The sequence below is a fragment of the Ambystoma mexicanum genome, chromosome 1p (assembly GCF_040938575.1).
Source record: "Ambystoma mexicanum isolate Mex_15411 chromosome 1p, UKY_AmexF1_1, whole genome shotgun sequence".
Taxonomy (NCBI): Eukaryota; Metazoa; Chordata; class Amphibia; order Caudata; family Ambystomatidae; genus Ambystoma; species Ambystoma mexicanum.
This window is the reverse complement of record NC_090921.1, coordinates 290,291,028-290,314,635: the sequence shown is the minus strand read 5'-3', so window position 1 is coordinate 290,314,635 and position 23,608 is coordinate 290,291,028. Positions and strand designations below refer to the sequence as shown.

Genomic DNA, 23,608 nt, shown 5'->3' with positions numbered 1-23,608 from the left:
CTTTTTAAACAACCATTCACTGTGGACAACCCTTAGCCGGGTTCACTCTTGTCAACACACTGTTCACAGGCGTTTCAATGTTCACCCCAATACGCAGGCATCCCTCTGTCGAGTTCACATAGCTATATAGCCATTCTAACACAGTTAATGATTTACTCATCTCATCAGAAAGCGGGGTTCCCTTCCCCTCGCTGTCCTTGGCAACTGGTCAGAGACTTTCGATTGTACAATGGATTTGACGTGACCCTTGTATGATCACTCTGACACCTCACACAGGCCTCTTCTAGGGCCTTCTGGTACTTGTAGTTTCAAAAAGGGGGTCAACCAGAGACCTTTCGAATGGGCGCTCCCTCTGCGCCTGACCACTCTCCCGCTGACCCTTCACTGGGCTTTCCCAATAGTTCAAACACACACAAGTTCTTTGTTCACAAGATGCTTGCTTTCATAGAATGTTGCCGATTGCAACCCTTGGCTCAACACAGCCTGGCTTGCTATCAGTTTTCTCTCACTCACCAGCTGTGCTGAAGTCATTGGCGTTTCTTCTCTCTGGAGCCAAGGATGATACCACGGTAGCAAATGCATCTCCCCGCCTTGGCAACCTGTGCGGGAGGATCCTGTGCACCATTGACATTTGTTGCCCCACACGTTAGCTGTATCTCCCGGTGTTATAATTCCTTTCACAGAGGCTTTGCAGGTCTGGGTTGGAAAGGGCAAGCGCACTTCCCTCCTTGTCGTCCTTTCCCGTCTTGCCACCTTTCTTCTCTGTTTGAACTGCCGGAATAGCTGCGTCCTCCTGCATTCGGCCTTGCTTAAAGTGTGCACTCGTACTCTGCCGTTTATCCCTGTGGAAAGGGAAAGGGCTGTTGGGTGTGCGCAGTTATGGTCAATTGCCTGACTCTGCCTGACCCTTGTGTTGGGACGTGTCAGGTAAACGGCTCTGGTGTTAGTCGTTGTCTGTCACAGTGTAAGAAAGTATTTGTGTTAGAAAAGGGGGTATAACTTCTGAATATCCTACGGGGTAGGATGGGGAAAAGGTGTTACAGGGAAGGGGGTACCGCATCTCACCCATTGGTGTCCCACTTCCATTCCCCTGAGGACCCCCCCATCCAGGTGACCCTCCCACATTAGTCCACCCCCAGGAACTGGATCCAATAGCGATGGTCGTGTCCTCGCCACCTGGATCACGGATTCCCAGGGACTAGCGGGTAAGACACCTTCAGGTTGTTCACACTAGAAGGGACTTGGCCACCCCTACCTACCTTTGTATTGGCTAAAATGCACACATGCATTCTAAACTGCTCTGACGCATCTCCCATACCTTGGACTTTGGTTCCCAGAGGGCGTTCACCTACAGCGCTTTAAGGCCATACCAAGGAGAAAAGGCACTATACAAATGACAAATTACATTACTTTACATTACTTTACTGCTAGTATTTCCAGTACTTATACTTCTAGCCTCATGACTGAGTAGATATTTGCTAGACGAAAGGTCCTAATTGGCGACTATGTGCCAGTGTCTCTGTGTTGTTTCTGTTTGCAGATTTTTTCCCTGGTGAGCTCTAATCTAAGAGCTTCTCAGAGACACAAATACAGATGTTCCCCCAAGGGGGCCTACGTCGCTCAGGATTGGAGGACAGCATGTACCGTGTTTCACAATGTAACATTACATAACTGTGTGTGAGTTCCTAGAAGTTCTTGATGGACTTTTATCAATCCCAAACAGAACAGCTCCCCTGTACTACACTGATCAGCCTACCAGTTATCCCTTTGCTTAAAAACCAGTGCTGGGTCCTGCAGTCTAGTCTTGTTCCCATGTAAGAGTGTGTAGGATATGTAGGATACGGATGCAGCCATATGTTCCATAGCTCTGCCAGCCGGGGACTACCACAGCTGCAGAGTCCATTATCGAATCAAGCAAGTTCAAATAGATGCCTGCATTCAAGGTTCAATCCACATGAGAATATGCAAATCCAAAGCTCACAAGGAGGGTGCACGTCGAAGATAATGTAACGCAGTAGCACCAAAAGTAATGTGAAGGGTGACGTCACCACGCGCGACACATGTATATCACTATCTATTTTACACCAAGTGCTTTTCACATTAGTGACTAGGTCACTACGCAAGGATGGACATGCGCGAAAACACAGAACTTATGTGTAGTTTTTACTAGCAGGTAACTAGCAATAGGTAAGCACGGCTGCCGCGATGAAAAGTACACGTGCAGCAAAGTACAATATTTGTATACTTTGTTTTAACATAACTCAGAAGTGTATTCAGTTTAAGGGTTAGGTATATTAATGAACAATAGTTTGGTTATATTTTAGTAGACCCAGGGAAGAATAGACAGACGCCCTTTATTAGTTGTTTTGAAAGGCCACAGCTCACTGCAAAATGTAAGTTCTGCTGACACTTGCAGAAATGCTAGATCAGCTCACCAAGGGTGAGACACCACAGTAGCTAATTAATTGTCGTGGAAGGAAACGTTTTTCATGGGAAGAGAACTGCAGCTTAGTACCCGGTGCAGACCCACACAATCATTTGAAGGTCATTGGGCTGGGTTGTAAGTGCCCAGGCAGCCAGTACAGCAGTAAAAGAGAATTAAAAACAAGAAATTCGGTTTCACCAATGGTGTCTTGGACCGTTTTTTAAAATCTAAATCTGGCATGATGTAAGAGAGGAGACGGGGAGCGAACAGGTGCAGGGGGGCGAGGGAAGTGTTGATCCAATCCGGGGATTGGGGTATGGTGTTGTAGAGGCTGGAACAATTCCCCTGACCTTGTTGCTGTTCCCTCATAATTTCATTGGATAGATTTGATGGGATGCTGTGGCTCGTGCTGTCTCCAACGAAGGGGTCCAATTTGCTTTGAGGGGATTATCAACCTGTACCTTAGCGGATGCCAACCAATGGCGTGCCAGAGTTTCTGCAGGTCAGCAGATAATGATTTAATTGAGGGAAGGGACGCTTAAGGGTCATTACGTCATAAAGGGGTGTTGAGGGTGATGTCCCAGGAAATGTTTTTATTCAATCAGGGTATGTAATGTATATGAACCTATAGGGGTCCAGTGACATCAATTATGTATTAGCACGTTCCCAACATTGTAACGCTTGACAATGTATGCTAATATGAGATGTCCTTGTATAAATATTGCAGCCGTTCTGGGCGGAGTTGAGAATGTATTACAGTTCAGGTCCACGGAGCTTTTTGTTCTTCCAGTCAACTGTTAAATAAAGCTGGGGTTTCCTGCACGTGGTGCTCTTCTTTTGGATTACGGGGTCTTTGGATCACCCCGGAGACCCCAGTTCCACACAAATATAAAAAAATAGCTTACGGTGTTATTCAACCTAAAAATGCATTTAATTTGTCATCAGAGTTGAGACCAATAATGGTAGATCTGAAATAGAAAATCGTCCAGATCCATCTTCGACTATCATGTTAACGAGATCTGGGCCATACACTAAGCAGACAGTATGATAACGTCTCATTATCTTCACTATCCCCTTCCCATACTGGACAGCCAAAAGGCTGCACCCAATTCAGCCCTCTGAAAATCCAGTTAGGGTAGTGTGGAATCCCTCTGATCCCGGAAGAAGACCAAGGCCAACAGGTAAAACGTGGGTTAAGTGCTGAATCACGTGGACGGGAAGGAGTCAGACTCAGCATGGATGGTTCGGGGAGTGGCAGATGCTCCGGTAGAAATAGCCCTGGGGTAAGATGCCAAGCAGGGGTTTTACTAGGGCTTATGTGTAGGATTTCTATTCTGGGCGTGTTGAGACACTGTTTGTTCTGATGCATCTCAACTAGTCTTATATGTGCTTCAGGCTGCAGTACTTAGCAGAGCAGCTAACGTGGAAAGAGACACACCTGTATATGTGCTTGAGTAACCTGAAGGCGAACACCTGCCGAACACCTGTTTGTGCTGCATGATGTCACATTGCAGGAACGCACACACACATTCTGTTACTTGATATTTGTATAGCGCCTTACTGTCATTGTTATGGCTTCAAAGCGATGTGGGGTGAATGGCCCTGTGGCAAGCCATGGTCTGAATAGACATGAAATAAAAAAGAGCATGACATTTCATGCAATTAGCATTTATAATTTCAAATGACTGTTCAGTTATTAGAAGAGATGACTGGTGTAGTGATATTAGAATAGCCATAGTGGGAAGAGTGTTCAGGCATGGCATGGATTGCTATACCAGTTACTATGTGGTAGCTACACTGTTATTCCTGTGGCATTCAGCTATATTCTATGGGGTGAAGTGCTAAAGGTTGAATGGGGACCAGTTTAAAATGTGCTATCGACCTCAAGGGCAACTGTCTACAATTGAGGACTCTGCTATACTGTACATGTTAAACACATTCACAGTGAATAACTTTCAACCACATGCAAATTACAGGCACATTTGCTAGATATGTGAAAGAAACATTCAATGCATGTCCACTTGTCAGGCCGTATTTGAGAATGACTACACCTAAATGACATTCAAAGGCCCAATAACCGATAACTGGTGTTAGCCATGCGTATTATAAAACAGTATTATATCTGCAAAACATTGCAATAAAATTATGGTTCCATGTCATTTTGTCATTTCATCGCCTGCCTGTTCATCCCCAGGCTTTTTAACGTGCACATTCCATCGAATGTGCTCATGTTTTTTTGGGGGGGGGTTGCACCCACAAGCCCCCCTCCCACACTTATTTTTTGCTATTGCCCACCCGCCCAAACCCTTACCTGCCCTTTCCCACCTCCCCCGCCCCCCTAAAAAATTTGATCAGCACATTCGTTGGAATGTGCACTTTAAAAAGCCTGGGGATGAACAGGCAGGCGATGAAAGGATGTCATACCAAAATTATGTTTTAGTGTGGCGCATCATACTAAGGGTTTTCCTGCTTACAAGTATCGGGAAAGTGAGCATCCAGTCTACCATTCTCAGTAGGAATTACTAATAAGAGCTGTACAAATGGGCTACATTAAGTGATTGTCGGGGTGAATGTATAGTTTCCAGTGTTTTGACCAGAAGAAAATGTAATCAAAAGGGTGATGAGAGCTTCCCTTCATGGCCAGTAGAACTTTCAAGAGGGACGCTACTTGTGTGGTGGTGGTATTACCTTGTGATGTTGTGGCTGCGTGATGGTCTTGAGGTGTGTCCAAGAGTTCCTAGGAGTTGTAGGGGCTACTCACTAGATAATCATATTGGATTCCTCCTGCTGGTAGTCAGAGGGGGTTCTGAAAAATCAGAGCGTGGTGGCGGATGTGTCAGAGCCAGGAATGGCCTGTGTATAGAATGAGTGCTGGGCACACAAAGGGAGACTTTGGCAAAAGTATCACCCCAAACTATACCAAATTGTCCTCAAGTGAAGAGGAGAGAACGATTGTCAACCTTTTATCTAGTAAATTGGTAAATAATCCACTGGAATGCAGTGGGGGCGAATTAAATTAGAGGTAAGGTTGCAAAATAAGTAATGTTAATGGTAATAAGATGTTAACCATACATTTTAGAATAGTGCATCACACATCCAAGGTAAGTAAGAACTTTTGCATCTGTTCACTCGTACAGTTACAGTTACAAACCAACTCTTTTGCAAGTAAGTAACTTTTAAACACTTATTTTCTTTTCTCGGCAAAAGGCACAATCCCTTCAAAGTCTTTCCCTTATTCTTGGAGCATGAGTGTTCACAGTGGCCTATAGGGGCACCAGGGACTAGTGACCAACAGACAGTGTCAAGATAGGTTCTTAAGTAGCAAACGTCAGAGTTCCTCAAAAAGACTGAGCAAACAGGTGAGTATTTTACTTTAAAGTTAGAAGAGGGTCCAGGGGCTTCAGAGAAGACACCGTAGCAGAATTCTAGCAGTGGGACTGAGTGCACTGTATGAGAGGCCTCCCCATCACAGAAAACACCCCACAGCTACACAGAAATCCTAAGAGACTTAATCTAAGTACATACCCAAGTCAATACAGTACCTCAGCATTGAAGAAGACTTTTCAGCAGGAGGGACTTCAGGATTTGCAACCAAAAACCTGGTCAGTGGATTCCTTATCGTGGTGACTGAAAACAGGACCTTGGAAGGGACTTTGCAGCATGGATCAATGGAGAAGGCTCTAGGCAAGAATGTGGTTCTGTGGATTTGGCACCTTTTGAGTGAGATTCGGAATTCGGAAGACCATGCACTGCACAATGGCTTGAGGTCCCAGGGTATTGAGGTAATGCTGCCCTGCAAGGTCGCAGCAATGTGTGGGATGGCTCAAAATACAGGTGTTCTTGAGGCTAATGGGTCTAATCAGGTTCTGGGTCGGGGTCTTCATTTTCGGAGTCCCCAGGTCGATTGCAAGGAAGGGTTACAGCAGGCTCCGGTTACACAGTAGGCTCTCCTATCGCTGGACATCGTTTCAGCTGCTTTTCCTTCATCATCCTCTTTGGTTTCGGTTCCAGTGGTTGACTTGTCTTCCAGGTTTGCAGTATTTAACAGGAACTACAGCACAACCTCTGCATTCTCTCCCTGCATTTTAAAACAAGGGGAAGTCTGGTTGTCCAATCAGGACAGCCAGCCCCCACTGAGATTTGTCCCCATTTAGGCAAGGAGGAAGGCAAAGGGCTGTGGAGTTTTGGACTCCTCCCTCACTTCCTGCCTTCACAGACAGACTGGAGCCTGGGCGGGGAGTCCAGGGGACTTACGCCAAAGATAAAAAATCACACAAAGGAATTTCCTGCCCTGGATGTCAGGGGAAGGAACAAGAAAGGACAGGGAAAACTAAAATGGCAAAAAAAAAGAAGGCAGGGCCATTTTGGTAAAATGAGCACCCATAGGTGCCTTTACTGCAGCTGTGAACACAGCCCATGGTAAAGGTGCACCAAATTAATAAAAGGTATCACTGCCACCAGCCATTGAAGGTAAGCTTGTCCCTGTAACAGAATTGTTACAGTTTTAGTGTGAAAGGGGATACACTGTATCTCCTAAACAACAGTCCCAAGGATGTTCACCCCACAGAAATCAAAGAACCATTCAGGACAGAAGGATGCGAACGTCTGAATATACACGCTCACCAAGACAGATCCACTAGGACAACACTTCAACACGACCCCGACAGTGAACCACCCAAAGCCTTAACCGTCCAGGGTCACACTAGATCACCTGAGAATAGATATCACCCACCCAGTCCCACACCTGAAGATTATGTTCAGACGCACCCACCAATCAAAACTATACTCAATAGGATACAGTTGGATCAGCCCAACACCACCAAATCGAGTCGGCCCACGAGGAACCAGCAACATCCGAATCCACAAGTATACAACTCTAACGGAATCATAAGTACCTGAACCAGGATACAGACCCCACTAACCCAACCCTCAATCTTCTGCATACTTAAACCCACGCAAAACCACACAACCATCGCTCTCCCAGCAATCCGCACGCACTTTGCCACACCACACCAACAACACATAGAACTTCACCCACAGCATTCGAGGCCTTCCTCCGATCCGATACTAGCACCAAAGCCCAGCACTCGGTGTATACCGAGCTGAAGCTGCCAACAGCACACCGCTTCTCCCACTCTCCTTCTCCCCTCCTCCCAACTAACGCTACCCCACCCTTCCAGTTTACAGATCCACCAGAGCGCCTGGGGACCAATTCCGTTGGTGAAGGTGTGCTGTACAAGTACTGCTAACATAACATAACATATACAGAAGGTTTCAAGTGGTATACAAGAAATGGTGACGCATCCCCTCTCCTGTACAGGTGCAGCACCATAGCATATCCCACTCACTATATAGGGATACCTAGAGGGGACTACTGCCTGAAATGGAGTTTAACATTCACTGCAGATATTACCTGAGAGTTTCAGCTTTCAAAGTCATCTTCTACTCCTCTATCTCCTTCTTACCTCACACTCAGGACAAGAAGTCCCACTTTCAGCTCTTCCTTCTCAAAGGAATTCTCCTTGTTCTCACCTTCCCCCAGAAGCTCAATGTTACCCGAGCCCTGGTTCTCTGTAAGCTTGGGCAGCAAGACTTATCCTTGGCCTCAAGCCCAGGGACTGTATCTCTCCTGCCCCAAAAAGCCTTCACTGGCTCCTGGTTGCTTCACAGATTTCCCTGTATCATCCACAAGGATGTCTGGGGCCGGGAACCACACATCTCTTACTAAATAATCCCCCTCTAGATCCTCTGGCACCAACTCCCTGTGTGTAAAGCATTTAGCTAAACAGAGGGCAGGAGGTTGATCGCTTTCCTCAGCTGGCTCCCTTCTTTGGAACAGCCTCCCACTCCCTCTTCATCTTGAGCAGGACTTTCTTAAATTCCGGAAGAGCCTCAAGACCTTCCTCTTTACCCCCTCGTTCCCCTCCTCTCCCCTCTGCTACTCTCACAGTTGCTTGTTTGATGGTCAGGGCCATTATGCATCTTCGGGGCCCTGACCTCCCACACCAAATCGCCCCAGCTTCTGTCTCTCCTCAGCACTTGCCTGGGCTCACCCTCCACTCTTGGAGGTTCTCTCTTACCTTACCTTACATTGCACTTCACATGTTGCTCACACATGAGCACCCCAGCAAACCCATTTCCTCTGCCTTCTGCACTTGCACGTTCTGAACACACATAAGGCATAGTAGGTTCGCCCCCACTGTATTTAATATATTTAATATTTTTATATGTATTTCAATTGTTTCTCATCCCTTGTCCCCTCCCTGTTGCCCTGTGGGCGATTTTGAAACAGTATTTACTGCCTGTATAAGTGCCTAGCAAGCGAACAATAAATAAATAAATAAAGCACAGCTCTATGGTTTCACAAACACACCAGTGCACGGCGGCTTAGATTCTAGTAAATGTTTCCTGTTGAACAAATGGATCTACGTTGACTGATTTCTGGCATATAGCAAAAGCAGCTTATGATTGATGTACTCCTTTTTTTTATCTTGTATACATTTTAATTGCAATGCTCCTAATTTGAAGGCTTGGCGTCTGTCAGGCCACATATAAATCTAAGAAGGCACGCACTCGGCACGCAGAAGATTCATTTTTTTCATGTTGCATTCTAAAAGTGATAATACTGTTCAGTGCTTAGGATAGATGAGTTCTAGCACGTTCGGGCAGACTGGATTCTTATCAGCAAGTTGCTATAAAATGCTGCTTAGACTTGGCTCCTCAATTGGTAAAGAAGAGGATTATAAGCACTCAAAATGTTTTGCTAGAGGGCAGAAAGGAGCGAGGGAGAGATAAAGAAAGAGAGGGAGAGAGACTAAAAGGTTGCATTTGCATGTTCTTTAGGCAATATAACCCGAGGGGCGTGGATTTTACCGGGCCAGGTAACGCCCTGGTGTTGAGTTAGCACCCACAGCCAAGCGAGTTGGCATTTCTCAAATTGATAAAAACAATAGTGTAAATTGGCCGTCATGGATAAGGGAGAAGGGAACTGCACGCGACTGAGATGCACCGGGAACACTACGTCATCCCAGGGCCGTTGAGGGACAAAGTTGTGCAAGGTAAGTTGGGAGGAGGTGGGAGTGGGTGGGGACCATGGAAATTGTCATTGTGGGGTGGAAGGAAGGATGTGAAAGGGAATGCGGGGGCACACTTACTTGATTGCCGGCGGGGAAGATGGGGGCCCCCGCTTCCGAGGAGGCTCAGAGCGGTGGTTTTACCACGTGGTGAAGCCCACGTTCTGAACCTCCTTATTTATTTATTTATTTGGTCATTTGTATAGCGCACAAAGCCCAGAGGCATCTAGGCGCTCTTACTTAAGGTGGTGGTTACAATGGTTGATTGCCATGGTGATAGCTTGCAAACATTCTTACAAATACATGTTCAGTTGCTTACAGTAATTGCACAAGAACACAAGTTCATTTACTCACAGTTGCTTACTGTGATTGCATAGGAAAAACATTGCTTGCATAAATTACACAGAATACATATGTTTCAGAAGGTACCAGATCGAGGAGGTACAGGTCAGGAGAGTTTTTAGGCATCTTGGGAAAAGAGCCAGGTCTTGACTCCTTTACGGAATGACCAGAGCGATGGGCCCGCTCTTAGTACCAGCGGCATGGAGTTCCAGAGTTTGGGCACAATCACCGCGAAGCTATAGCTTCCCGCTTTTTGCCGTTTAAATCTGGGGACGGTGAGCAGGTGTAAGTAGGCTAAGCGGGTGGGCCTGTTGGGGTGGGCCTGTTGGACTGGGCTCTGGAGATAAGGCTTGACAGATATATTGGGGCGTTGTTAGAAAGGCATTTGTGAGTTAGTGATAAGGCTTTGAATTTGATATGATCTTGCACCAATAACCAATGGAGATTGCGCCTGGCTGAGGAAATATGTTCCTTCTTAGGGATGTTGAGGGCGGCACTGTTTGCATTGTTTTGATTAGTTTGTAGCTTCCTGATGTTTTGTGTGTTAGAGCCTACAAAAAGGGATTTGCAGTAGTCGATTCTTGACAGGATAAGATCACTGGCCAAGGTGATGCAATTATCGGTAGTTAGGAATGGTCTACTGGCGATAATTAGTTTGGAGGTGTAAGCTGCTGCTGAGGAAATCGTATTGACTTGTCTTGTTAGCGATAGTGAAGAGTCTAGATAGACACCTAGTCTCTTTACCTCCTTCGTACCTGGGATGATGTTCCCGTCGATGTTAAAGGAGTTATACGATTGAGGTCGTGTGTCTAGCCTAGAGGGGTTGCCAATGATGAGAAGTTTGTTTTTTTTATTGTTAAGACAAAGTTCATGTTGTGCCATCCAGGCTTGGATAGTAAGGTAAATTTTGTTCAGTGATTGAGTGTCAGTTTCATGGTTTCCTGTGATAGCTAGGAGTATTTGGGTGTCATCTCTTTAGTTAGTATATGTGACACCCAATTTGTCAAGGAGGTCGAAGAGTGGCTTGGTGAACACATTGTACGGTGTTGGAGAGTCACAGGACCCTTGGGGGATTCCACATGTGACTGGAGCAGGGTGTTGGAGAGTCACAGGACCCTTGGGGGATTCCACATGTGACTGGAGCAGGGAGGGCTGCTGCCCGTGGTGGGAAGAGTCTCATGGTGTGGTTAGTCAGGAAGGATCTGATCCATTGCATGGCATTGGTTGAGAAGTGGGCTGTCTAGGTCAGGCGATGGCAAAGAATATTGTGATTGACTAAGTCGAAGGCTGGTCTAAGAGGAGGAGGATTGCCATGCCTCCTTTAACTTTGATTAGGTTCATTTGGATTTTGAGATCTAGGAGGGCTGTTTCTGTGCTGTTCCCCGGGCGGAACCCTGATTGGCAGAGGTCTAGGAGGTTGTGAGTTTCAAGGTATTTTTGGATCTGTAAGTATGCAACTTGGTCGAGGATTTTCAGGAGAACGGGAACTGTAGTAATCGGTCTGTAGTTAGTCAGGAGATTTGGGTCTAATGTAGTTTTTTTTAAGCAATGGCAGTACCCAGGCTTCATTCAAATTTTCTGGTATGTTTCCAGTGGCAAAGGAGCTGTTAAATCATGGTTGTGATGAATGGGGCCAGCTTATCCGTGCATTCTTTGATGAAAGATGCTGGACAGATATCTCCTTGGCATCTTGAAGGCTTTAGTCCATTGATAGTTTTGTCGGTTTCGGTGGTGGTGACTGAGGTGAATTCGAATCTGGGGATGGAGTCGGGTGCAATGGGGGTGGGTCTGGCGGAAAAGTGGTCAGTGCAAGTTTGGATGATTTGATTTTGATTTTGTTATGTAATGACGTGATTTTGTCGGATAGGGCGTCTTGAATCGTGGTGTACAAAGGGAGGTCTTTGTTGCAATGGTCTGGGGTAGGGGCTGGAGATTCCAGCTCCCGTAATATTGTGAAGAGCTCTTTTGCATCTGAGTTGGCATTCTGAATTCTCATGTTGTATGAGTTGCCTATTGCTTTGACGGTGGCTGCCTTGTATTCTGGAGCTAGGGTAATGAATAGTAGGTTGTTTGCGAGGGAGGTTGATTTTTTTCAAGCACTCTCTGCCATTCTTTTGGTAGTTCGAAGATTTTTGAGTACCATGCGTTGTAATGGGCAATAGGCTTTGCTTCATTCTGTAACGTATCTTGCTAAGGGATCCAAGAGGCCCTCTTGCCTCTGCCTGTCTCCCACTTCCTCACATAAGCACATTACAATGTCCTACACAATCTCCGAGTTTAACAAACACTCTCCTTCCTAGTTAGTCTTTTATCAAATCCTTGAAATGCTTGGGACACTCTGTTTCCGATTCCTTCTTCTGTTTTGCATTTGTATTTGTATTTTGCATTTATATGGCGCACAAGACGGACCAAACCGTATAGCAGCACAGTTGAATCAATAAATTCACATGAGGCAGAACCAAACCCATTAAAGAAGTAGATACAGAAAAAAACAGAGATATCCTTATCTGAACAAAATGTGTTCAAGGCCTTACAAAACTGATACAGTGATTTGAGGGTCCTGATTTCTAAGGGAATCGAATTCCACAGTTTTGGACCAAAGACGGCAAATCTTCTATCTCCCCTTGTTTTATAAACTGAATGGGGAAAAGAGAGAAGGAAACAGTCTCTAGACTGTAAGCATCTTGAAGGTTGGTAGCATTGGTTCTTATCCTTCAAATATGTTGAAGCGTGCCCATTCAGGCATTTGAAGGTAAGGCAAGCGCCCTTAAATCTGATGGGTTCTTCCACTGCTACCCAGTGTAAGGCACGATGGTTGAATTTGGTTCTGGTATTCTCCTGGGCTATAATCACATATATTCATGTTGTTACTTGTAAACATAGCAATGCATTCCCGTTGGTCCACACTGTATCCGTCCATCTGTTACTTTTCAGCATGTGACTTGTAACCCTTTTGTAGTTTCTTAAACCTAAAACATGTTGGGCCTCATCACGATTTGGGCTGTATCCCGGCTGTATAACAGCCCTACTGTAATAGCCCTAGCACCGATCGGTCCGGCGGTATTAGCGTTGGATCACAGGTTGGGTGTTAACGGTATTCCCCATTCCACATTGGGTCAATTGGGTTCGATGGGGCATTTTCAGCGCTAATTATGCAGGCTAATACAGCTGGCGGTAATACAGCCGAAAACAGGGGATTTTCAACTCCAGAGAAAGGCTGGAGGTAAAACAGCCCATTTAGAGCCCAACATGTGATAGGGCCAGCCCTTAAATGCGGCTGTAATACTGTTATCACCGCATTTAAGGGCTACAGCCCAACTCGTGATGAGGCCCTTCTATTTCAGAAGTGTTTGGAATGATTCCCTGCTTAACAACTGCACACTTCATATATTTTATCTTGGACTCTTTTGATGAGTTTTGAACTTTATTCAATTGCAAACATTAGCGGCCCATGTGGGATACTATTTCGATGGCTCTGATTTTGGCAGTTGCATACTTCATAGATTCCCTGGCGTGATACTTTCAATTAAAAAAAAAGCTGCTCCTCCTGGTAATCACGTGGGCTGCACGTTCAGGAGTGTCTGAAGTCACGTGGCTCAGGTTTCGCGCTTCATCAGCAACTTGTCTTTGCAAGTCGTGGCCCGAAAGGAAAAGGCTTGCGTAGCCTTGTGGCCGAAGGGCAGAGCTCAAGACAGCATAGATGCAAGTGTTGATGAACACCGTCATCCATCCTTTACCAAGCGAATTTGATCTACAAGGGCTCTGCTGTGAGCGCACATGAAAGCTGCCCCCAAATCAGCTGTTTATCTCCGCTTCAGAGACGTGGATTCGAAATCCACACTTGCCGCCCTTCCAGAGGGAATCAAGAAGGCCGCTGCCGACTCCAGCTCCATGGCAACCCACGATGCCACCATGAAGCCCGTGAAACAGACGCCAGCAGGCCCGTGCCCCTTTTCGCTCCCCTGACTCGCCTGCCTGTCCCCTCCTGCTTTAAATGGAGGAGGAGTGGGACGTGAGGTGAAGCCAGGAAAAGAAGGCCGCAGAAAAAGGCCAGCGCTCCTCTTTGCAGCTCCTCTGCGAGAGCACATCAAAGCTGCCCCCAAATCAGCTGTTTGTCTCCGCTTCGGAGACGTGGATTCGAAATCCAGACTTTGCACCCTTCCAGAGGGAATCAAGATGGCCACAGCCGCCGACACCAGCTCCATGGCAACCCACGATGCCATCACGAAGCCCGCGAAACAGACGCCAGCAGGCCCGTGCGCCTATTTGCTCCCCCGACTCGCCTGCCACTCCCCTCCTGCTTTAAATGGTGGAGGAGTGGGCTGTGAGGTGAAGCCGGGAGAAGAAGGCCGCAGAAAAAGGCCAGCGCTCCTCTTTGCAGCTCTGCTGCGAGCGCACATCAAAGCTGCCCCCAAATCAGCTGTTTGTCTCCGCTTCGGAGACGTGGATTCGAAATCCACACTTTTCGCCCTTCCAGAGGGAATCAAGATGGCCGCCGCCGCCGACTCCAGCTCCATGGCAACCCACGATGCCACCACGAAGCCCGCGAAACAGACGCCAGCAGGCCCGTGCGCCTATTCGCTCCGCCAACTCGCCTTCCACTCCCCTCCTGCCTTAAATGGAGGAGGAGTGGGCCGTGAGGCGAAGCCGGGAGAAGAAGGCCACAGAAAAAAGGTCAGTGCTCCTCTTTGCAGCTCTCCGCTGCTCGCCGCCTACCACCTGCCACGACAGGCTGCCAATGCTCGAAGGTAAGAGGATCCTCGCATCCCTTCCTATGCAGCTCCACCTGTTTGAATACAGATGCGAATGTCTACGCGCACGTACCTTCACTGCCCCACACAGATCTCTACCGCAGCCCACAAGCACTCGTAATACATGCCTACCATCTAGGCCATGTGCTGCCTCCCGATTCACCTGCTCGACTGCTACAGGTACGCTCTCTCATCACAAAACCGCAAGCGCTACCTCTCACCAGCTGACCTCCTTCTAAGGTTCCTGCCCCTTATCCAGCCCAGCAAGCAGCACTGTCACTAGGGCACCAAACATTATACCCACCACCAAGGCATTGGAACCCCCTAAGGACGAACCTACGGTCCGCACAACCTTAACTTCTATGCCTGTGACCCCTGAAAATGCTACCGACCCCCACTATTGCCAATTCTTCTACCATAACCATGCAATGTATTGATGCACCTGCCACTGTTACTATGCCTGTGACCCCTGAAAATGGGACCCCCACCATTTCCAATTCTTCTACCTTAACCATGAAATGTATTGATGCACCTGCCACTGTTACTATGCCTGTGACCCATGAAAATGGGACCCCCACCATTGCCAATTCTTCTACCTCAACCATGTCATGTATTGATGCACTTGCCACTGTTACTATGCCTGTGACCCCTGAAAATGGGTCCCCCACTATTGCCAATTCTTCTACCTTAACCATGCAATGTATTGATGCACCTGCCACTGTTACTATGCCTGTGACCCTTGAAAATGGGACCCCCACTATTGCCAATTCTTCTATCTTAACCATGCAATGTATTGATGCACCTGCCACTGTTACTATGCCTGTGACCCCTGAAAATGGGACCCCCCACTATTGCCAATTCTTCTACCTTAACCATGCACTGTATTGATGCACCTGCCACTGTTACTATGCCTGTGACCCCTGAAACTATTGCACCCTTACCAGAATCCACCCCCACCCCCATTGCCCCTCACCGCAAATGTGCCTTGATCAACGCCCGGTCTATCAATGCACATGCATTGGACATCCATGACCTCATCACTACCAACGACCTAGACCTCCTCCTGGTTACCGAAACATGGCTGCATGAATCCTCAGGTCCTGCACTCTCCCTTGCCCTCCCACCTGGGTATGCTGTCATTAGGCAAGATCGCCCTACCAAAGGTGGAGGAGTAGCAATCATAGTCAAAGACTCCATCACCATCAGAAAAAATGATAAAACTACCAAGGACAACTGCGACTACCTCCAACTCAAACTCTCTATCTCTCACGACTGCACCATTACGCTTCATCTTATCTATCGGCCACCTGGCCCCATAGGGGATTTCCAATCCGCCACTACCCACCTCCTGGCTGACAATCTAAAGAAATCAACCAAAGCCATCTTCCTCGGGGATATTAACCTTGGACTAAATTACCCCAAAGACCTTGCTTCTAAATCATTCAACTCAGCCCTTGAAACTCTAGGCTTCACAAACACTGTCACAGACCGCACCCACTCCCTAGGTAGGACACTTGACTGGATTGCACAGCACAACTGCCCTCTCACAATCACAGGCAACTAACCCACCCGGTGGTCAGACCTCCACATCATAACCTTCCACATCCCCACCACCACTACCCCACCCTACCCTCCCCAACCCCTGCCACCAGCCCTCACCCGAAGCACCCGCCTTCTCACAAAAGAAAGACTCCTACCATTCCTTCAGGGACCTGCCTTCAGACCTCCCTTCTTCAACGACCCAGAAACCCTGGCGCAAAATTACAATAATTGCTCCTCTCAAACCTCGGAAATCCAAACTCACGAGCCACACCAACACCTGGTTCACCCCAGACCTCCTCAAACTCCGGACGGACAAACGCTCTGCCCTTGCACGCTGGCAAACCTCTCAAGACGACAAAGACAAACTTGACTTCAAAACTCGCTCCAAGGAATATAAAAAAAGCCATCATCCAACCCAAAGCCAAATCATTCGAAGCCAGAATCACTGAAGCGAAATCCAACACGAAGGAAATGTTCACCATATTTAGGGAACTTGAAACCCCGACCCCCACACCCCAAAACATCACTAAAGATAAGGCCTGGTGCAATGGCATTCAAGCAGCCATGCGTAACAAACTGGACCTGCTTCAAGCCAAAATTATGAACTCCAGACTCACTCTCCCTACCCCCCCACTCTCACCCCTCCTCACACCTCAGATGCCTCGCCCACCTTCTCCTTCAAAACCATCCAGGAGAAAGACATCATTAACTTAATGAAAGGCATCAAACCCTCCAACTGCAAAGGAGACCCCTGCCCCGCCACCATTATCAAGGATTGTGCCGACTCCCTCACGCCATTTCTCACAGCCTTTGTCAACGCCTCCTTCACCACAGGGAAAGTACCCTCATCCCTCAAGGAAGCCTGGGTCAGGCCTCTCATTAAGAATCCCACAATCAACCCCACCTCACCCAACAGCTGTAGGCCCATCACCGCTGTCCCCTTCCTTCTTAAAATTCTGGGCAAAGCAGCTTACCTGCAAGTTCAACACTTCCTCGAAGAGAATAAACTCCTAGGTCTGAGACAATGCGGTTTCCGCCCCAAACACGGAACTGAGACCGCACTACTCGACCTCAAAAACTAGAAGGATGATGCAAGAGACCTAAGCAAACCCGTTCGACCTCGTTGATCGCAACGTCCTATGCCACCACCTGACCTCCACTGCAAACTTCTCAGCTCATGCTAGTGCTTGGATCACCTCATTCCTACAAGGAAGAACCATTCAGGTTTTCTCTGATCTAGCTACTGCTTCACCCACCATTATGCTATGTGGGGTACCACACGGCTCATGCCTCTCTCCCACCCTCTACAATATATTCACTCGCCTCCTCTTCCTCAACCTTGACGCCATGGGGATCTCCTACACTAATAACGCGGACGACACGCAGATCATCCTCACCCTGACAGGCGACTATGACAGACCCTCAACATCATCTACAACACCATCCAAACCTGGATGGCTGCTAACAGCCTGTCTCAACTCAGACAAAACAGAACTCCTGCTTGTAGGCTCCCCCGACACTCTCAAAAAACTTGACGACCAGTTTAGCCACTTCTTCATTGACTCCATCAAAATTCCAGTATCCGAGTCAGTAAAAACCTTAGGCGTCTACCTGGACTCAAGTCTGTCCATGACCAGACAAATGAACGGCTGCCTACCATACCAAACTCCTCAACGCAGTCAGACCCTACCTCTCCAACTACACCTGCACAAATATAGCAAGAGCTATCAGTGGATCAACGTTGGACTACTGCAACGTTCTCTTCCTAGGAACTTTAAAAAAAAACCTTGAGAAACTGCAAGTTATTCAAAACAACACCTTCCGCGCAGCACAAGGCATTTGTAAAAGAGAGCACATCTCTACTGCCAGAAGAGCCTCCCACTGGCTCCCCATAAAAGAGAGGATCATCTTCAAAGCCCTGACCCTCACCCACAAATGCATTCACCTCGCCGCACCAGCATACCTATCGCAAAGGATCCACCCTGCCTCATCCTCAAGACCTACTAGGACACCCTATGCCAACCTACTCACTGTACCCATGGTAAAAAGAGCAAGAGCAGGTGGTGCTAGCTTCCCCTACCTAGCTGCCCTGCACTGGAATGCCCTCCCCACTGCCCTGTGAGCTGAACCGTCACTCAAAGCCTTCCGCAAAACCATGAAAACCACCTTATTCGCCTGATCACCTCACCCCTGTCATGACGTCCATCCCCTATATGGATATTTGAACTATGTACGTTTTATGCATATCATATATTACATCTCTGCACTCCAATGTTGTAACTTGTGCATAATATAACTAAGCCTGCTGCAAGTACAGCGCCACAATGCCCCTGGGCTGCCTGTGCGTTATATAAATGTAAAAAATAAAATAAATAAAATAATGACTCTTAGGCTTAAAGAACTGCGCACTGCATAACCTCTGGATGGAATAGTTTAAATTACTTTTTTATTTCGACAAATGTGTGGTTCGTTCTCCTTAGTATTGAATAGCTTCAATGGCATTTACACGTTGACAACAGTGTGCCTCGGAGACTCCCTGTTGAATAGCTTTGATGAATCTTAGACTTAGACAATTGTGCCCTTTCCAGACTATCTGTCTGATAGCACTGAATATTTTTCTTCTCTCTCCCTCTCTCTCTCTTACTCTTTCTCTTTCTCTTTCTCTCGCTCTTTCTTTCTCTCTCTCTCTCTCTCTCTCCCTCTCTCCCTCTCTTTCCCTCGATTTTACCAGCAATCTTTCTTGAGGAGCTTTGGACTAAAGGTCCCAACATGCATCACTCTCTTTCTCTCATAAGGGCAATCATTTTCCTGCACAAGTACCTTCTGGAATCAGACCTTGCGCTTTCTATCTCTTTTTGGACTTAAGTCCTCGTTCCTAAAGTTGAGAAACTGTCAACCCTTGGCCTCTACAGACTGCGCAATGGTCGCCTTCTCACTCCAGTCTCGAACTGCTAGGTGCTATTTCTCCAGCACTGACCTTCACAGTCTTTTCAGGGCACCACTAAGGTTACTCGTTCGTCTTGGTCCCTTTCCGCCTGAGGGACCCCCTGCATCAGAGCCTGTGTTGGGATTTTCGGCGTGATACAGAGGCACAGTCTTCTGCCTCGATGAGTCACTCTCTTCTGCTTTGCCACAACCTAGGCTTCTACCTGACTCTGCTGGGTAGGGCTGGTAGGATTTTTCGTGCAAAACATCTGGAGAACCAAAGGTTGGAGATCTCGGACATAAGGATCCACAATACAATGAAGGATGGTTACTTTGTTAAAAGACATTGGCTAATACTGAGAAAGGGAGGCTGGCTTTAGCTGATAGGTGCGTGGGGTGCACGTCCTGGGATAGATCAGAGTTGTATCAAAGAGTATGCAGCTTTTGATGTTGAAAGGTGAATGTGATAGGTGATGTGGTAGGTGAAGTGTTTGCCTCAAGATTCTGGACACAAACCTGGGTCTCAAATTTGGCTGGCTAGGCAGATAATTCTGTCGGAGAAATGGGTTGGTGATGGTGTTGGTGGGGAAGGGGAACGAAAGAGAGGGTCTTCCATAGAGAATTTGGGGAACCATCACATTTGTAATCGGACCATTGGCAGAGGATGGAACAATAGTAGTTGATTCTTGCCTAGAGCGTCTCATTGATCAACGCTTGGACATTATTTCTTCTTGCACATGAGACCCAGAAGGGCAGTTCCAGCATGTGCAGCAGATCTGGTGGTGGGCAGGGAGTGGCGAGGAGGAGTTTAGCATTTGTATGTATTAGGAAGCAGAAGGCAGGGTGAACGGTCGTTGGGCTATTCGTGCGTTCTGAAACCTAAGCGGACAGTTTCAACTTGCCCCGAGCCTTGCACTTTAGTCACACTAGTCACCTAGGTTTGGGGTAGTAAATAAGAAAGTGTGATAGGTACGTGGGTTATGCCCACCTTATGTCGTGCCACCATAACATGGTGGTTTGTGTTCAATTTGTAATGGGCGTGGGTGATTGATGCCCTTAGGTTTTGAGTAGGGATCTCGGTGTCAAGTATTAGTAGACTGGGGTTGTCTATGTCGGTGGGAACTGCATGCAAAGGAATATAACTGGGAGGCTGTGACCTATGGGTGACAAGGCATCTCATGTTAGTGTATAGAAAGGTAGGAAGGGGCATTTGTTAGCCAGACCCATATTGTGGTTTAGTGCGTGGTGGTCATTAGATAGAGGACTGGCTCATTTGTCATTCAGGATCAATGCTGCAATGTGGAGGGTTACACCACCATGTGAAGTGTCTCAGTGTGGTATTTCAAAGAGCAGTCTGTTTGAGATTCTTTCCAGCTGTCCGAGAATGATTGTTTTACAGTTTGGGAGCTTTTGAAGTTAGGGAATTCCAGACAGGCCTTGTCTTGCTATGTAATGCCTGTGGGCCACCAACGATGGATAGTTTGTTTGCCAGAAATTTCAAAGATTCAAGCTCAAGAGCTTTGGATGTCAGCCAAGTGGGTTTAAAGATGAACAGTCTTCAATTCATAAAACCGCGAGTCAGTCTTCTGCAGCGTGTCCGACCTTCATAAAACCAAGACGATGGGCCTCATTCTAAAATTACCAGTCCGGATACAACGGCGCTGGTAAGCTTAACGGCACTGTAGCTTCCGGACTGGCAAAGTACAAGTCTGGTGGATGGGTGCCCTCCTGCCCCACAGGTCTGACTTGCCGGGCGGACCGGCACCCACCCACAGACTTTGACGGAAACACTGACACTGTTATTACCAGTGCCAGTGTTTCCGTGGTCCCCATTCCCATAGAGTCCTACAGGACTCTATGTGAATGGGGAACACCATATTACTGGCGCCTGACTTTCCGAACGCTGGGGTTGTAATACCCCAGTGTTACCGGCAAGCCAGGCGCTGGTAATAGTTTATGGGTCTTACCTCCGGACCCGTAATGAGGCCCGAAGTCTAGTTAATAGGGAGTGTGTCCACTCGTGTAATAGCTGTGTCTATGATCCCCATGGCTTGGGCCACAACGGCTGTTTCTAAACTCTCACGTCTTCAAGGGGTATGCAAGGAATGTTCAGCCAGGAAAGATATGTCTGTAAATACTAGTGGAATAAAAACTGGCTGGTTAATATGAGAATCCAATATCATGGGCCTTTATTAAAACTTTTCAACGGTGCAAGTTTGCATGGTATTTGCACTAGGACAAAGTTTGCCCTATTTCTGAAAAACACTGGGACTTTTTAGAACACCATTGTCCCATGACAAGTGCAGATTGGCATGATATAAGCACCAGGGCAAAAACTTCCCTAATGCAAAAAAGATACATTTTCAATACATTTTTGAAATGGGGCAATGTTTTCCCTAGTGCTAATACCATTGCGTTTGAGCAGTAGGGAAACTTTACCCTGGTGCCAAAATGCATTGAAATTGTATCTTCTTTGCACTAGTGCTATTGTTTGCCCTATTGCTTGTACCATGCCAAACTGCACTTGTCATGGTGCAATCTTTTTTTAATATGTCGAAGTGTTATTTTTTAGAAACAGGGCAAGCTTTGCCTTAGTGCATATTGGTAGACCAGGGAACATGTGAATTGCTTCCTTGGCTTTATAAAACCATAGGCAGCTCAAAAGCTGAAAATGCATACATATGTCACTAAAGCTACATGCAGAATTAGCTGTGACAACAAGGGAAGAAAGACATTTTAGTTTATATTGATGCATGGCCTCAAAAGGTGCTCCATCAGCTCAGTGCACATTATATTAAAGTTTCAAAGGGGTGAGGAGTTTTTGGTGTCGGGACAGCCGGTCCTCTGCGCACCTCCTGTTTAATGGTTATCTGTTAGCCTGCCGCCTGGCACATGGTTTGTCTGGGTACCAACTCCTGGGTCCCCAGTTGATTTGGTGTTTGGTGGGGTGACAAATATTTGTTAGTTGTAGGCACTGGCTAGATTTTTTAGTCCAATTGTCCAGAGATCCGACAGTAAAGTAATAGTCCAGTCCTGGGGTCAAAGATAATACCTTTGGTGCCAATTTAGTGGAACAAAAAGCCTTTTTGTTCCACTAAATTGGCACCAAAGGTTATTATCTATGATGTTGTTGTAACACCAATAAACTACCACACACATGACCCCAGGACTGAACTATTACTTTACTGTCGGATCTCTCGACAATGGCACATTATATTAAGCTCGCCATATGGTCCCAAAATGGCAATGGATCTTGAACATTGGAGGAAACTTTCTTTTTAAGCTTTCTAATGAATTGTTTATTACAATTATCGCAAATAATTAAATATGTAAAGGACTCTTCTGAGAATCTTTAATAGCTAATAAATAAACCATACACACAAATACAGATGGGCAGAATTCACCAAACATAAATGAAGAATAGCTACTCTTCCTGACAAAGTAATATAGCACAGTGGCAACGCGCTTGACTTGGAAGCAAAAAGTTTGAATCCCGGGTCCGCGCTTAAAAAACCACACAAACCTTTCATAGGATCACCGAGTAGGTTGCGGTCGTTTCAAGTAAATATCTCGAGAAGCTTCAACAGAAATGACTTGGAGGGGAGTGCGCTGGGAGGTTAGCAGATTAAGTGGAGGTGTGTCGGCATTACCGGGAGGAGGGGCTTTTGGTGCCGGGGGTGCCGTGAGAGGCTAGCTCCTGAATAGGCACCAACATTCTAAAGGATTCATGTGTGAGCCCTTCAGGTGGCAGGGGGTGAATGTTTTCAGTGAAGGGTTCCAGGTCTTTCCTCACATTAGGGCAAGTGACCAAGCGTTAGCGAGAGAGCCCTAAATGATTGAAGGTGGTTTGGGGTGGTTCCCGAGACATTTTTAAAAGTAATGTGCTAAAATTATGCATTTTGCAGCACCATTTCTAAGAAAAAAGGGTTGAAAAGTCATACAATTTATAATTGTTTTTCTACCGAAACAACAACAATATCCAGTAATTAACAGTAAAGTTAATGATTTATGGGCAGTCATGACTGGTGAATATTGTGAGTGGAGGGATCTCAACATTTCCTCAAATAAGAACCAGTGACAGAGCAAAGCGAGAGAGCACAGATAAATTAAGTGGGGAACATTTTTTGAAATAATGTACTGAAATAATGCATTTTGCAGCACAATGTTTTGACATAAGAGGTAAAATGATATACAATTTACAGTTGGTTCACTTGAAAAAATCCAGGCAATGCCAACAACAGTAAACTAAACAGGAGCACTTTCTATTATTTTCATTAGGCTGCAGCCAAAACCTATCTATGCCAGTAAGAGCCACATTAAATCACTTGCGTCAAGCGCTTCATGTATGTGATGTAAAGTGGCCATTACTGGTTAAGTCTATAGCCGTAGCTATATAGAGGGAGTCTGCACCAACCAAGGGGGCATGGATACGGGGGTATATTATTGGGTTATGATGTTGCATTACTCAGCACACTTTCTATGGAAAAACTGGGTAAAAAGCCAAACCGTTTGCAATTGGTTTTGATGGGTATCTCAAATCCAAAAATGCA

The 23,608-nt window shown here is 46.6% G+C and overlaps 1 protein-coding gene across 7 annotated transcripts in view; it reads left to right on the top strand.

The window, feature by feature from the left end:
• The first annotated feature begins 9,078 nt into the window (after positions 1-9,078).
• The window catches only part of LOC138569251 (uncharacterized), a 557,461-nt gene continuing 542,931 nt past the window's right edge, over positions 9,079-23,608 (top strand). For 2 of the 7 annotated variants that reach the window (XM_069647095.1, XM_069647080.1), the window contains exon 1: positions 13,512-14,514. In XM_069647095.1, coding sequence (XP_069503196.1) covers positions 14,017-14,514 — 498 coding nt within the window. In that variant the 5' untranslated portion in view covers positions 13,512-14,016. Of the gene's footprint in view, positions 9,484-13,511; positions 14,515-23,608 lie in introns of those variants that run through there. The other 5 variants (XM_069647113.1, XR_011303199.1, XM_069647087.1 and 2 more) reach the window with 5 other exon arrangements.